Source organism: Microchirus variegatus (genome assembly GCF_963457635.1).
Source record: "Microchirus variegatus genome assembly, chromosome: 16".
In the NCBI taxonomy this organism is placed as follows: Eukaryota; Metazoa; Chordata; class Actinopteri; order Pleuronectiformes; family Soleidae; genus Microchirus; species Microchirus variegatus.
Genome location: NC_139817.1, coordinates 20144052 through 20159442, shown reverse-complemented (window position 1 = coordinate 20159442; position 15391 = coordinate 20144052). Strand labels below are relative to the sequence as shown.

At 42.7% G+C, this 15391-nt stretch overlaps 1 protein-coding gene across 1 annotated transcript in view; it reads left to right on the top strand.

The window, feature by feature from the left end:
• The window catches only part of dtx1 (deltex 1, E3 ubiquitin ligase), a gene marked incomplete at both ends in the record, with an annotated part of 38676 nt that overhangs the window by 15966 nt on the left and 7319 nt on the right, over positions 1–15391 (top strand). The window contains one exon of the mRNA XM_083902675.1: positions 7863–8610. Within this exon, the coding sequence (XP_083758801.1) occupies positions 7863–8610 (748 nt within the window). The remainder of the gene's footprint in view (positions 1–7862; positions 8611–15391) is intronic.

Genomic DNA, 15391 nt, shown 5'->3' with positions numbered 1-15391 from the left:
AACATCAAATGCAGCTGCAATTATTTTATTTTCCCCCATAGTTTAGAACTGATTTGCATATTTATCATTTGTTCTACATTTATATGTAAGACGTTTTGAAGGCTGCATGATGTTACTATGTACGTGCAGCTCTGTAGCTCTGAACTGAAGTTGATTAACTGTTAAAAAATGAATTGCTTGTGATAGAATGGAAGAGGATGGATTTTGTTCACCATCACAGTAGGAGAGGCTTTCCCTAAACACTTTACATGGACTGGAGGGAGCTGTCGAATGTTATCAGAGTGTCTGTCGTGTCAGAATGCACAGCAAGAATTGCTGATGTTGCCTCAGTGATTGTGATGTGATGTTTGCCGTGTCCACCATTGCTGTGTGCAAGAACAACCTTGTCCAAGAGCCCTGTTTTGTCCATGTATTAGTTCAGCTAAATAAAGAGGATGTAATTGGATTCATATATTATTTGATTTGCCGCTGCTCCAGATTGTCAAAGCTTGACGTCTATCCATTCAAAGTGAACGAGTTTCAGTTGATGCTTCCGTCACCTGAGGGCGAGTCGGCCGTTTGATGACATCATTAGCTCAGAGCAGGATCCACGTGCGAGGGTCCAAGTCAGTATATGATCTCACGTGCCATTCTAGAGGGAATTTGTATGTCCTCGTCTTCTTTGACCTCCTCACACGACCGCCAGTGAGTGTCCATGGTTACTTCTTCTTCAGAGTCTGTTTTGAGCACAGCATCAAGGCCAACAAGGAATTAAAATATACAAAATACACACTAAAGAACTCTGATGATATTTAGTGAGAAATAGATAAAGCATGGTGTGAGTGTGAGTGTGCAATGCATATTAGTTCAGCTTCTCATGGTTGCCTTTTATGTTTGCCCTTGTGGTGAGAGGCTGCAATGAAATGATGTAGATAAGAGAGGGACAACACTTTTTACTCCATATTATTTTACCTTGATAATTTTAATTAATTAAAACTTTGTTTTATTCCATGTTATCTAATTTCTATTAAAAGAAATGGCATCATTATGCATTAATCAATAATGACATCTTGTTATGTTACGTTCTTGGTCTCTCCTTATAAGCCCCATAGTTTTGGATGGCCATTAAAGGGATAGTTTGTTTTTGTGGTGTAAAAAGTGTTAGTTTTGTGACCCTCACTCTCCCCCGGAACTCATTTTCTTCACTCTGAACCAGAGAATCATTGACCACCACCATCCACTATGTTCAAAAATAAAAACTATCCCTTTAAGTTCTAAAATTGGCTGCAAGACTGTCCTCACAAATTTCTGGCAAAGGCAAACTTTCTTTAACGTACAGGTTGTCCATTTATTTGTAAAGTATTCTACCTTGAAGCACACACACACACACAAGTCAAGAGCCACAAGGCCGTCGGGAGAGCTGCTATGAAACATGACAACAGTAGAAACTGAACAGGTTCTTATCTATCCATTTTAAACTTAACTTGCCCTTTCGTATGAGCAGTCAGGTTGTGTCACTTTGGCATTTTCAGATTGCTCATAGTGATGATTGTGACTGCTTTGCAGGAAAGTGACCTGGCTTTGGCTCACAAGCTTCACATTCAAAGTGGTTTCTCATCTTCACATGCACTGCTATTGCAAAATCATCCTTCAAGGTCTTGGTGTGATACTGGTGAGTGCTTCCAAAAGCAGCTGACCTTGGGCAATGGCTTCTCATTGCAGTGGCTTTAACACAGTAACTTTACTATTGTGACTAAGTGCAATGTTGCTGTTTTCAAGGTTGATTGTTAAATTTATTTAAATGTACAGGTTGTTTTCTATAAACCCTGCTGTGTGTGTGTGTGTGCATGCATGCGTGCGTGCGTGCGTGCATGCATGCATGTGTGTGTCAGGGGCATTTTATGCCAGCAAACTATACTAAAACGCCTTAACCGCGTCGCCTACACCTGCATAAAGACTGCAAAACACACGTCCGATACACATGCATACAGACATGCGTATTGCGGGTACACCAAATAATGAAGGGTGACGGGTGATATGTGTAAAAAAAAAACAGTTGCAGTGTCGAGAGTTGGAGAGATGAGTATTGTCTTTAAGATCTGCTTAATGCGTCAAATTCAACCACCTTGACTAACCCTTTCAAGATTGATGACGTGGTATTCATTTATGATCATCTACCTCAGCAATGCTGGAAAATAGCACGACTTCAGGAAATATTTTCCGGACGAAATGGGAGAGTCCGCTCATGCGCTGCTCAGCTGTCAAACCAAGACCCATACAGTTTACTTTATATATCATTATAATCCTATAACCTTGAACTGAATTCAATTATTCTGCTGAAGAGCATTTCCATGTTCATCGTGGTGCTGATCCTCCTTTGAGGATCCAGCACCACGGACAGCACTACGCCGACCTGCACCACACCCGGTTCCGCCCCGTCCGCTGCTGTGGGAAGCGTCTGTGGAAGTAGCTGCGCTTGTAAAAAAAAATGTTCATATCTAACGTGATTCTCATGAAATCGTGGTTTCAAAAATTTCAAAAATGAAACGGGACGGGACGAACCGGGAATCCCGAGTGACGTCATGTGCTCCCAGGAAATCCCTCCGCGCGGCTGCCCCCATCCACTAACATACCTTTTTTGATGAAATGTTCTAGTTATGATTATGAGTTATACTGTAGGCGTGCACACACTATAGACGTTGACGCGTGTGTCACTATTGTACTCAACTAAACTAAACTGTCACATCGGTCTCTCTTGGTAATACCTGCAGCTGTTAAACTCAAGACGATTCTGCGCACTTCAGCTGTGCGTGCAGGTGGCACAGCATGAATGACCCCTCGCTATTTGATTTCTACAAACACTACACAGCGTGTGTGTCCGCTCATGTAGAATTGTACTTTAACAGTCGCGTCACGTGGTCTTCACGTCACGTATTTGAGGCGTAGTTCACCTGTCACACACCCGTCACGTAGGCGTATGTGCAACAACACGTGTGCAGCCTCTGCGTGACACATACGTGACGCCCATCTGTCCATTGAAAGTGAATGGAATTTACACGCGCACATTAGAGGTTTGATGTCATCGCATTGGCGCTGTACACACGTTTTTTAGTATAGTGTGCTAGTATAAAATCCCCCTGATAGTGTGTGTGTGTGTCTGTGTGTGTGTGTGTGCGTGTGTGTGCGTGCGTGTGTGTGTGTGTGTGTGTGTATCAGGTGCATACAGACGCGTATTACGAGTACACCAAATAATGAAGGGTGACGGGTGATAAGCGTCATGTCACGTGCGATCGCAGTGGAAGAAAACGGTGGCAGTATCGAGAGTTGGAGTGATGAGTATTGTCTTTAAGATCTGCTTATGCTTCAAATTCAACCACCTTGACTAACCCTTTGAAGAGTGATGACGTGGTATTCATTTATGATCATCTACTACCCTGGCGTTGCTGGAAAACAGGAGAGGCGGGAGAGTCCGATCATGAGCTATTCAGTTGCCAAACCATTCTTTGACAAGAAGACCAATACAGTTTACTTTATGGATCATCAACCTTGAACTGAATTCAATTATTCTGCAGAAGAACATTTCCATGTTCATTGTGGTGCTGGATCAGCACTATGTCGACCTGCACCACACCAGTTTCCACCCCTCTTTTCATAGTTGTCAAGTCCGCTTATTATAAATGAGTTTGGGGCTTGTTTTTCTGTAAAGTCGCTTGTTGCTGTGTTGTTGCATATTTGGGCTTTGTTCACTGCTCCATGAGTTTGATAGTTTCTCCCTTTCGCCATACACACACCGGTGACAGCAGTGTTTTTTCCCGCCCACATCCTCTCTTCTGATTGGCTCTGACCCTGATGGCAACGAGTACGAGCCAATCAGAGGTATAGGTTGGCGCAGAGTGGTATCTCCTGCAGTCCCTGTTCCACACATGTCCTAGCTTAAGCTACTGTGTATCTTTATTCATGAGAGTGAGAGAGACATATTGGTTTTGAAGTCCTGGAACTAAAAGAAAAAAGGAAGATGAGCACATCAACAGCAATAATGCAGGATTTAATTTATGTTTACTAAAGTTTAATGATCAGATGTTTACTGTGTATATAATGGACTTGGTACAACAGTTCCTTGTTTCTCTTGTGAGATCTGGCAAGACTGCTCATCTTTAAGAAAAGGAAATGCATACCACCACCAAGTCAGATGTTGGTCATCATATGCAGATACATTTCTGTACAGACTTTTTTAATATATCTTGTAAATTGCTGCCATGTCTTTGCAGATGTTTGAAAATGAAAAGATTCGAGTACCATTAACGTCTTAAACTGCCAATGATGCAAGAATCACGTCAATGATTCTGACAATATGAAGGTCGTGTATGTAGAGATGAAGGTTGAAAACAAGTCCTTTGCCCATGTGACACAAAGATGGAAGGAGATATCCATACCGGTCTAGTAAAGTAGGATTATAAAGTGGATTTATCCAGTCCTTTAACACCAACACCATTGCAAACTATTAGATATGAAGATCATTTTAAGTGAATGTGATGTTATCGTCTGTTGTGTACAATCAGATCTGTCTGTTGTCTCATCAGACACCACAGAGAAGTCACCTTTAAATAACTGTCAGACACAGTATTGAGTTGTGTGATGCTGGACCTGTTACTGGCCTCTCTCATACTGTAGTTAAGAGGAAAATTGCAACACTGCGTTTTAATAGGTTCAACGGAGCCCCAGGGAAATTGAAAAAGTCTTGTCAATTATAAGGATATATTATAGAGCTTTATCCGGGCATTTCTCATCTACCTTTCATCCCGCAGCCACATGAGGAAGAGCATTAACTACGAGGTGACGTGGGCTCTGATTCACAGACACAGATTCCTGCTCTCTGTCCAAGAGTTCAGTGTTGGACAAGCAGCGGTCCACTGAGTGACAGAATGGAAAACGTGAAGAAAGGCTCAGCGCAGCAGCAGCCTTGGTGAGGAGCCAGCAGAGCTGGTGGGTGACAGCGAAGGGAAAGCTGGCGTCGGCAGAAGATGAGATAAGCGAGAGTCTGTTGGCACTGTGCTCTCAGGGAAAGGAGATGTAGTAATGTTCACATGTACGATGTGAACATCCTGAGGAATCGCTTCCATGACAACAAAACCTGTCCTCAGTGTTTTTCTGACAACAAAACCCTGAATAACACCAGTTTCCCAGCAGCTGTTAAGGTTTTACCTGTTGGTTACACATCAGATGTTCCCTCACCAACAGTTTCCAGTGCACGGGCAGAAGAGAGGAAGTAAAACATGCACCAGTGACCTCAGATTGGTAGATTTGCAGTTACTGCTCACAGTGTGTAGTGAAGCAATTTGACCTCTTATATGAGAAGCTGTGGTGAACTCATGCATTTGATCATCTGGTGTCACAGTTTTACTCTTTTGTTATTTGATTATTCAGTGCGGTTTGAAAGATAACAGTTTTTACTTACTGTTCTGTTTTGAATGGACATAATCTTCTGGCCATGATGTGTAGCCTTAAAATAATGTGTTGCATTAGGAGGTTTGCATGAAAACATCCACTAAACTGAAGCAGAGGCATCAGTTTCCCAATCTGTTACCTGTCCCCTGCAGCAGGACTCTGAGGACAGCTGGGACGCTGGGTTAAATGTTGCATGTCCCTCACTTTAAAACAGTGATTCACAAAGGCCGTCCTTCACTTCCAGAGAGACACAGTTGTAAAGGACAGCGACCTGTCCTGGCTGACCCCAGCCCCCGGCCCCCAAATCTAAGACGTGATTCTGCAGACAAGCCCACCCTGAACACATCTTTCCACCGCGTGGCACTGGGATTAGAATCCCACATCAAGGCCTGATGTGGCAATATATCACACAGCTCCAGCTCAGTAGAGGGGAACTGCACTGGTGTCAGGCAAGGACAGCCTGTGGCTGTTTTGGGAGGGAGGACAAGGGATGAGATGGGATGGCAGGATAGATGTCTGTCAAACACTTACAGGGGTCTGAGGGAAGTGGCTAATCTCACTTTAGTTTCCTGTAAGGAAGAGCATCAAGGATCACAGGGAGATCACCAGCAACACACGCCACTGCTAATACAGCAATAAACCAAGGCATTTTAGAGCCTTCCGGTGCTACAGTGAGATGGACGCATAATAGCGAGCTCCTGCAAGTCGGTTTAGAAAAAGTACCTCCTATCAATATAAATAGCACTGATACCGTTTAAATTTAAGCATGGACGGAGGGAGAAAACTACATGTCCCAAGATTGCAATTTTTTGGATGATGTTCATTCAGTTATAGGCAGAATGTTGGGTTATTGAAAATGATGTTAGTAGCCTGTAATAAGGCAATTACAAGAAAATGGTACAAGACAGACCCACCATCACAGGAAGATTCGATGAACGTTATGGACGAAATTATATATTATGGAACAACAGACTTATAAAAAGACTCAAGAGGATCAATGAGAATCCAGACGTTTACAGATGGATTCCTGGCTCAACATTAAAGAGGTGATTCAACATTTTGAAATGACTAAAATGTCATATCGCCAGTCCATTGCAGGGACACATGGACAAACAACCATGTGGAGAACCTGGAGAAAACCTATGCACACACAGGAAGAACATACAAACTCCATGCAGTGTAATTGTAATGTAAGTATATGGTTTCACACACTTAGGGTTTTATTAAAGAAATAAAAAAAAGTGGATTAAATGCATCGTAAAATTTCAACTTCCCTGGCCAGCGCTGACACCGTGTTTATGTGAGAGGTGGAAACATCTGGGATAAGAACAGTAAAGCTGCTGCTCTCTGTTACGACGTATTCTACTTCTAAAAATGTTGTTCTAATCACTGCTACCAGCAGTTCCTCCTCCTCTTCTCCTTATGCCACCTCATGAACATCATCTACATACAGGCGAGACATCATACCAGTAGGACACAGAAAACACTGCCTTCCCGTAATGCATGGTAGGGGTCTTGATATTGGTATTTTTCCATTCCATTCCTGCTTTCGCTGGGAATAATGATTTGGTTATTTTTGTAGCCATCAAACTTTTCACAGTCAAAATCAGATCACATCTTTGTGGAGGTTTGTCTCCTGGTTGGATTGTTCTTTGGGAGGGAAATTCAAAATTGTATTTATCTCAGACTACGAGAAATGTCTTACTGAGTGAAGTCTGTGTGAATGCGGAGCTATTAAACATGAATATTAAACTAATATTGGACATATTATCTTTTGCTGAGATGTTAGCTTTGTTCCGAGTTATATGTCATTTGAAACCAAACATGTGAGAGGCTGTTTTTCCTAGTAGTTCTTGGCAATTTGTTTCCCTCCCTTCATCTCATGGGTAGGTTGTGAGGAGCTGTTGCTAGTATTGATCGTGGTCAGGACTCACAGCCACACTCATAGTGTTACATTTAATGCAGCCCTCAGTTATAAAGGTTTCAACGTTGTGGCTCAGCATCACCGTCCACTGTTACCACTACTGTATACTAGATAGAAAATCATGATTAAAAAAAATCATAAATCATTGTTTGTTTTTTATTTTTTCTTCTTCGTTTTAACTGTATTTTCTATGCCACTTCATGGGTGTCTAATCAGTAATAACCCTCTCTTAGTGAGGGATTAATCAGAAACTGAAGTCATAAACATAATGGTGACGTGGGGAGACACACACAAACACACTCCATTGAATATCAGCACAGCTGTGACGCCGTCGTAGACGCAAGGTCACAGGCCGAGTGCTGCAGGTATCACAGCTGTGGTCATATTCAGTACAACAGCATGTCTTCTTGTGTCATACCCTAATATATATTCTATGGGACAGTGCACAGTTTTCACAGACGATGCCAGAGTTCTTGTCCTCATGTTCCCTCTCTCCTTTGCCCTCTGCTTTCAGGCACCATGAGGCCAGTGCAGAGGAACTTCTATGAGCCCTCCTCTGCCCCGGGTAAAGGCGTGGTGTGGGAGTGGGAGAACGACAACGGCTCATGGACGCCTTATGACATGGAGATCTGCGTGACCATCCAAAATGCCTACGAGAAGCAGCACCCCTGGCTGGACCTGACCTCTCTGGGCTTCTGCTACCTCATCGACTTCAACAGCATGTGTCAGACCAACAGGCAGAGCCAGCGCAAGCGACGTCTGCGGAGACGTATGGACCTGGCCTACCCGCTCATCATGGGCTCCATCCCCAAGTCGCAGTCCTGGCCCGTGGGAGCCAGTTCTGGGCAGCCGTGCTCCTGCCAGCAGTGCATCCTCGTCAACAGCACGAGAGCCGCATCAAACGCGATTCTGGCCTCTCAGCGACGAAAGCTCTACGGAGCAGCAGCCGACAACACAGTAGCTACAGGAACCCTGACTGTAGTGCGACAGAGCAACACCTTTGCCGGGACCTCCCTGTGGTCTTCGACATCTGCTTCCTCCGGCACCAACAATAATAACATTAGTGTGGGAGGTGGGCACGCCAAAACTGAACAGGTGCATTTGCCACTGTCCACTGCCAACTTCCCCTGTTCCCCCGTGATGCCGTCGCTTTCATCCGCCCATGGCCACCATGCTCTCACCATCAATGGACAGAACAACCTGAACCGGCCGGGCACCCAGCGCATTTCCATGGGCACTGCCAGAGGAGCAATACCACCGGGGTAAATCATTTTTGAAAATACTATAATCCTGCATTTTTGATTTCATTCTTCTTCTTTGTCCACTTCTCTGCTCATCAGTGGATCTGTGCACCAGCATCATTTAAATGTTCAAATCAAAACAAGCTCCAATAGTCAAGCCTTGAGCACCACGACACTTGTTACCTCTTATTGGATGCTACTAGCTGTCAATCACACTGGTGTTCACTCACATGTGCCATGCTTTATCCATTTATGAAACTGACATCCTGTTCTATGGAAGAAGGCCTGAAACCAGTGATTTAGGGCCAATTCCAATTCCTATCTTAACCCTCAACCTTAACCCTCAAGCTCAACCCTTAATCTTAACTGGCCCTCAAAACCAAGTGTTGAGGGTTATTTTGTCACTTAGAAATGGGACACCCCTTAAATGCAGATACGTCTTCAGACTGCGGGGGGCAGAATAACGCGAAAGCTGCGTCCAGTCTGTCAACTCCAAAAAAGAAGAAGAAGAAGAACGCATTTACGTCACGATTATTTATTACGATCCGTTTGTCAGTCAAGTTATTAGGTTGTCAGTTAGTTATAAGATGATACTCATACAAATACCACAACCACGGACATATTCAGCTGACAGTGACCACAAACCACGGCTAATGAAAAGTAAACAATAGCAAACGATCGCTTGTCCGCACCGGCCGGCTATTGACAAAAGATCGTAAAATAAAAATAAATGTGACGCAACAATGACGTCAGTAATCCATAATATGGGCCTAAACTAAGATAATACAATGATTTTCATCATTTTTATATCTCGATTAACAAAGAAAATACTTCATTTGTAGCGTACTCGTTTCGCTGCTTTCGGCGCCATCTTTGTTATGTGAAAAAACGCAATGCATTCTGGGTAGCCCTTGCTCCCAAGGGTGGTCTCGGAATATCTCAATATTGAGGGCGATACAGCCCTTAAAACTCGCCCCTCAACTTAATTGTTTGAGAATCGGGACAGCACTTGGACTAGCGGGAGCGCGCATTTTTGAGATTGAGGGTAAAGATTGAGGGTTAAGCAAGGAATTGGGATTCACCCTTACACAATTAACACTTTAGGAAAAAAATTTCATGCGACTGCGACTGCTACATCCATATTCCTGGCCTTCCCTTTTTAAACCAGAGCACTGCATCCGTTTTGTATACAGTATGCCGATTCACCTGACCTGAGGGAGAAACATTCTCTTCCATTGTGTGTGGCTGCTCAATAATGAGTTCATCAAATACAGCAGCTCTTCTGCATCATTGTGATGGATTATGCTTTGAACTAATTGTTTCCAATGATAATGAGATGTGAAAGAATAATTCATATCCTTTGGAGAAAGCTGGATTTGTGTCTCTGCTGGATTTGGTTTGAGGTTCTGGTGAAGCTGTGGAAACAGGAAATTTGCCGTGGAGGCAGAGAATGAATAATGGATCAAGGAAAAATGGCAGTTTCAGCACAGCGCTCTGACCTCAGAGCAGCGTGTCCAGCCTTTGAACCAACACATCGCTCCCCTCTCCTGCTTTCTTTACTAAAATAAACCCTCTCCTGATCTAATTTGATTCCATTTTGTTCTGGCTGCTCATGGGGAGAGACACACTTCCTGTGTGTTTGAGCGTCACTGTCCTTCACCGAGGCACTCGTGCTTTTGTGTTCTGTGGCCTAATTCTGGCTCACTGAAAGGAAATGTTATTTTAGTTTTTTTTTACTTTATTGTGCAAAACACATTTTCAGCACGAGTGAAGATAAGTGCGTTAGATAATTAATACAATGACAAATAATAGACAAAATAAGACAGACATGAGGAAGTAAATGTGAGTAACGGTCATCATGTGTGTGGGGCGGGGACTGATAGTATTGTATGTATATAATCAACATTAATTGAGTTGAGGGAAAACTTGGAAGATGTTACTTAAAAGTAAATATTAATGTTTAATGTCTATTTGAAGTAAGTAATGAATAAATATGTAGATTTTTGCTTAAGTGATAATTATGGTTTGGGGTTGTGGTTGTCTACGTAGCTTCATTAGTCGATGAGTATTGTTTGGGTTAAGATGGATTATAAATTTACTCCAGTTCTTTGTTCTATTGAAATGTGTTCAATCAGAGAGTTCAGCCACTGAGGTTTTTTAGATTTCCAGTTGTGAAGGATTACTTTACTAACTGATCATAGTTAGAGAAATGAGTAAAGGTTTATTGTATTAAATCTGGAGGGCTTCTCCACGGAGTCCAAGATAGTGGTGAGTTCCTCCAGGAGTGCCGTGGTCGCCGAACCAAGGTGATCATCCGTGCGACCCAGAGTGCATTGTACGCAGGTGTTGCTGTCAGCCACTTCCAAGGAAATATATCTGTCGTCATAGCAAAGAAATGTGACTCTTTCAACCTGGCAGCACAAAGGCTTTTCTTTAGAGAGAGAGACACAGAGACAGCGACAGAGAGTGAGAGAGGAAGAGGTGGAGTACACCGGTTCCCAGGCGAGTGGCTCGACTCACAGGATGAGGGTGGTTAACACACACAGACACACACACACACAATGTTGTTTTCATGACTTCAGGGGACTTACATTAATTTCCTAACCTTACCCTAACCCTTCCCTCAACCTAACCTCAAAACATTTCGTCACTTTAAAATATAGTCATTTACATTATGGTGGTGACTTGCTTTTTGTCCCCACAAGGTAGACAAGTCCCCATAATGTGACTGTGTAAACAGTTTTTACGTCCCCACAACATTAGTAATGCATGAATTCATGAACACACTCGCACACACACAGGCGCGCACACAAACACACTCGCACTGAAATGTGAACTCCCTCGCAGGTTCCACATTACACACTGATAAGAGAAGAACCCACACATGAAGTAACACTTCAGATCTGTGTTTCACACAACCCCCCCCCCCCCCACACACACACACACACACACTCTAATATACAGTGCTATGCAAAATGTCAGAATATATCATATAGGAGACAAACACAGTGATATTTGAGAAGTGAATTAAAGTTTATATGATTTACAGAACGTCTGCAAGAATTATTTTAACAAAACTAGGCATGTGCATAAGTTTAGGCACCACAAAAGAAACATTAACTCAACATTTTGTGCATCCTCCTTTTGCAGAAATAACAGCCTCTAAACACTTCCTATAACTTCCAATTAGAGTCTGGATTCTGGCGGAAGGTATTTTGGACCATTCTTCTTTACAAAACATCTCCAGTTCAGTCAGGTTTGATGGTTTCCGAGCATGGACAGTCCGCTTTAAATCACACCACAAATGTTCAATAATATTCATGTCTGGGGACTGAGATGACCATTCCAGAACATTGTATTTGTTCCTCTGCGTGAATCCATTAGTAGATTTTGAGCAGTGTTTAGGGTCGTTGTCTTGTTGAAAGATCCATCCCCGCCACAATTTCAACTTTGTCACTGATTCCTGGACATTGTTCTCCAGAATCTGCTGATATTGAGTGGAATCCATGTGACCCTCAACTTTAACAAGATTCCCAGTCCCTGCACTGGCCACACAGCCCCACAGCATGATGGAACCACCACCAAATTTTACTGTGGGTAGCAAGTGTTTTTCTTGGAATGCTGTGTTCTTTTTCCGCCGTGCATAACGCCCCTTGTTTTGCCCAAGTAACTCTATTTTAGTGTCATCAGTCCATAGCACTTTATTCCATGAAATGAAGCTGGCTTGTCCAAATGTGCTTTAGCATAACCTCAAGCAACTCTGATTGTGACGGGTGCAGAGAAAAGGCTTTTTCTGCATTACTCTTCCATACAGCATCTCCTTGTGTAAAGTGCGCTGAATAGTTGAACGATACACAGTGACACCATCTGCAGCAAGATGATGTTGTAGGTCTTTGGAGCTGGTCTGTGGGTTGACTGTGACTGTTCTCACCATCCTTGGCCTTTGCTTATCTGAGATTTTTCTTGTTCTGCCACTTCGGGCCTTAACTAGAACTGTGCCTGTGCTCTTCCAATTCCTCACAATGTTCCTCACAGTTCAAACTGAGAGCTTAAATCTCTGAGATAGCTTTCTGTATCCTTCCCCTAAACCATGATGTTGAACAATCATTGTTTTCAGGTCATTTGAGAGTTGTTTTGAGGCTCCCATGTTGCCACTCTTCAGAGAAGATGCATAGAGGAGAAACACAATTGGCCTCCTTAAATACCCTTTCTCATGATTGGATTTTGAGTTCCAATAATTAGTGCTAAAGGTATTGAAATCAATAAAATGACAAGGGTGCCCAACTTATGCACATGCCTAATTGTGTTTAAATAATTATTGCAGACTTTCTGTAAATCATATACATTTTATTTCACTTCTCATATATCACTGTGTTTGTCTCCTATAATAAGGGATAATGGATAAGAAGTTTCTTCTTATCCAAACAACCAATGATTTATAAAGGAAAATCATGAAAATTTACAGGGGTGCCCAAACTTTTGCATACCACTGTATATGTTGCTGATTTACTTCCATAAACAACTATACATTACGTTACATTAATGCGTTACATCAATGATTTGTCAGTGTATCAGTGATGATGAAAGCTGCAGATTGCACACATTGATCTTGTTTATTGTGTAAAAACAAACCAACAGCTGTTGTTGCACCACCTGCTGACCTGTGCCACCACCTCACGTCATAAGCCTTCACACGTTACCTGCAGTAAACTGATCACCCACGCTCAGAGAAACACGGTCAGGGACCGATTTATTGGACCAACCTGGCACCCTTTTTATTCCCAAATTAGAGTTGTTCTTCCCTGAGAAGTCAGAAATTAAGCAATTAAGTATCACTTTCAACCACTAAAATTGATGGGTTAGGGTTAAAATCTGTATTTCCCAAACCTGCTCCAACACAGCTAATTCAGATGATTTGAAGATTTTGTCATGTAAGTACACACTATATCTTTCCGTCTACGTTGGTAAAAAATAAAACATTAAATAGTTATTCATCACATGAAATGACAGTTTCACAGTATAAGTGTTGAGTTTTGCTCATTTATTTGTCTGCTGAAAGAAGATAAACAGATGATGTGTGGTTGAATGTACCAAGAAAGAATTTCTCATCATCTGTGGGGGATTTTTCTTCAGTCAAACCACTTCCTCTCGTCTCAGAGTTTAGATTCTGCTTATCCTTTGACAAACAAAGTGAATCACATTGCTTTCTGTGAGAAATGAAAAGTGACGGAGAGAGAGAGAGGGAAAATGTCCAGTCTTCTTTAGAGTGCGTCGTGTCGTAGACGAGTAAAAACCACCGTTCATGAGCTCCTCGTGTTGCTCTTCTTGAGTTTTAACTCACCCTTTTGGCTGAGCGTGGAGTGCTGAGATCATTACTCGTAAGCAGGCTGCCTCGCCGCGCTGCTCCGCTGCTCCCCATAAGACCAAAATGAATATTGAAATTAATGAATAAATCATGAGAGCTCATCTGGACGGAACTGGTGCAATTTGGAAATTCTGTTGGTCATTATTGCTTATTCTCAGGCCATTTGACACGCACACATTTACAAACACAGGTTTGCCTCTACCTCCACTACTGAAGACGCAGGGCGTGCAATTAAGCACTGACTAAGAGAGAGAACTAAGGATGTACAGTATCTTTCTCTGCTGCCTCCCTTTCACTGTCTTTATGGTGCATAATAAACAGTTGAGGTGATATCAGTCCACTGTCAGCACTTTCCTAACTTGGCCTAAGGTAGTCTCTATTTGGGGAATCACATTGCTCTCAGTCTGATTAAGTCCTGGAGGCAGGAAGAGGTTCCCCCAGGAAAGCAAGGATTATAGTGAGCAGGAGTCAGCGGGACAGATTTCCCCGTGCCCTGACCCAACAAGGTCAGTAATTAATGCAGTTTTATGGTTTAACAACTTACGGACCAGATTTCTCGCATTATTGCATCAGTTTTAGATCAGAAAGTGGAGAAAAAGTTGAGTTGACAGAGCAGAAGACACTCAGAGGTGGCGAGGTGCTGTGACCCTCGTGAGCCCGCAGAGCACAATGTTAGGGCCGCTGTCGAGATTTGAATCAAATTTGATTCAGGAGGAGAGATAAAAGAGGAAAAAAAAAAGTGAAAGCCTGGAAGTCAGCCAGTGTTAAGGGATTGTCAGTGGAGTGTGAGGAGATGGCATGTGTCATAAAGCCCAGTGCTCAGGGCTCAGTCAGGGCAGACGGGGACGCTGCCTCCAAAACAACAAGAGAAAAGAGCTTATACATAATGAGATACAGGGGGGCAGCAAACGTGTACTTAGGTGTACACAGGTGTACATAGACCTGTGTACAAAGGTGTACGTAGGTGTATATGTCTGTCTGTACATACTCACTGGGCTACTTTATTAGGTACATCTGTTCAAAGACTTGTTAATGCAATATCTGATCATCTGGTCACATGACAGTATCAAGGATGCACGACTCTGGACCTTTGACGATGTCTGATACCAACATATAAATCTTTCATCTCATTTAGTCTCTTCTGTAGTGAAATTTACATCATATTTGTCATACTCGTGTTTGCATGTGGATATACATATCTTCATTGTGTAATATAAGTAGGCATAAAAAATAGTAGCTGTAGGGCATGCTAGCAGTCAAGAAAGCTTTTTCCGCCTACTATCGGCAGATTTTAACGCTTTACTCTTGGGTTTACAGAGGAAATGTCCAGTTTTCACCCAGAAATCTTCTGCTCATGTCCGAAGGAGGAGGAGAATGAGCAGACTGGTTCATAATGACAGAAAATCAACATGTAGACCATCTCTGAATGCACAGCAG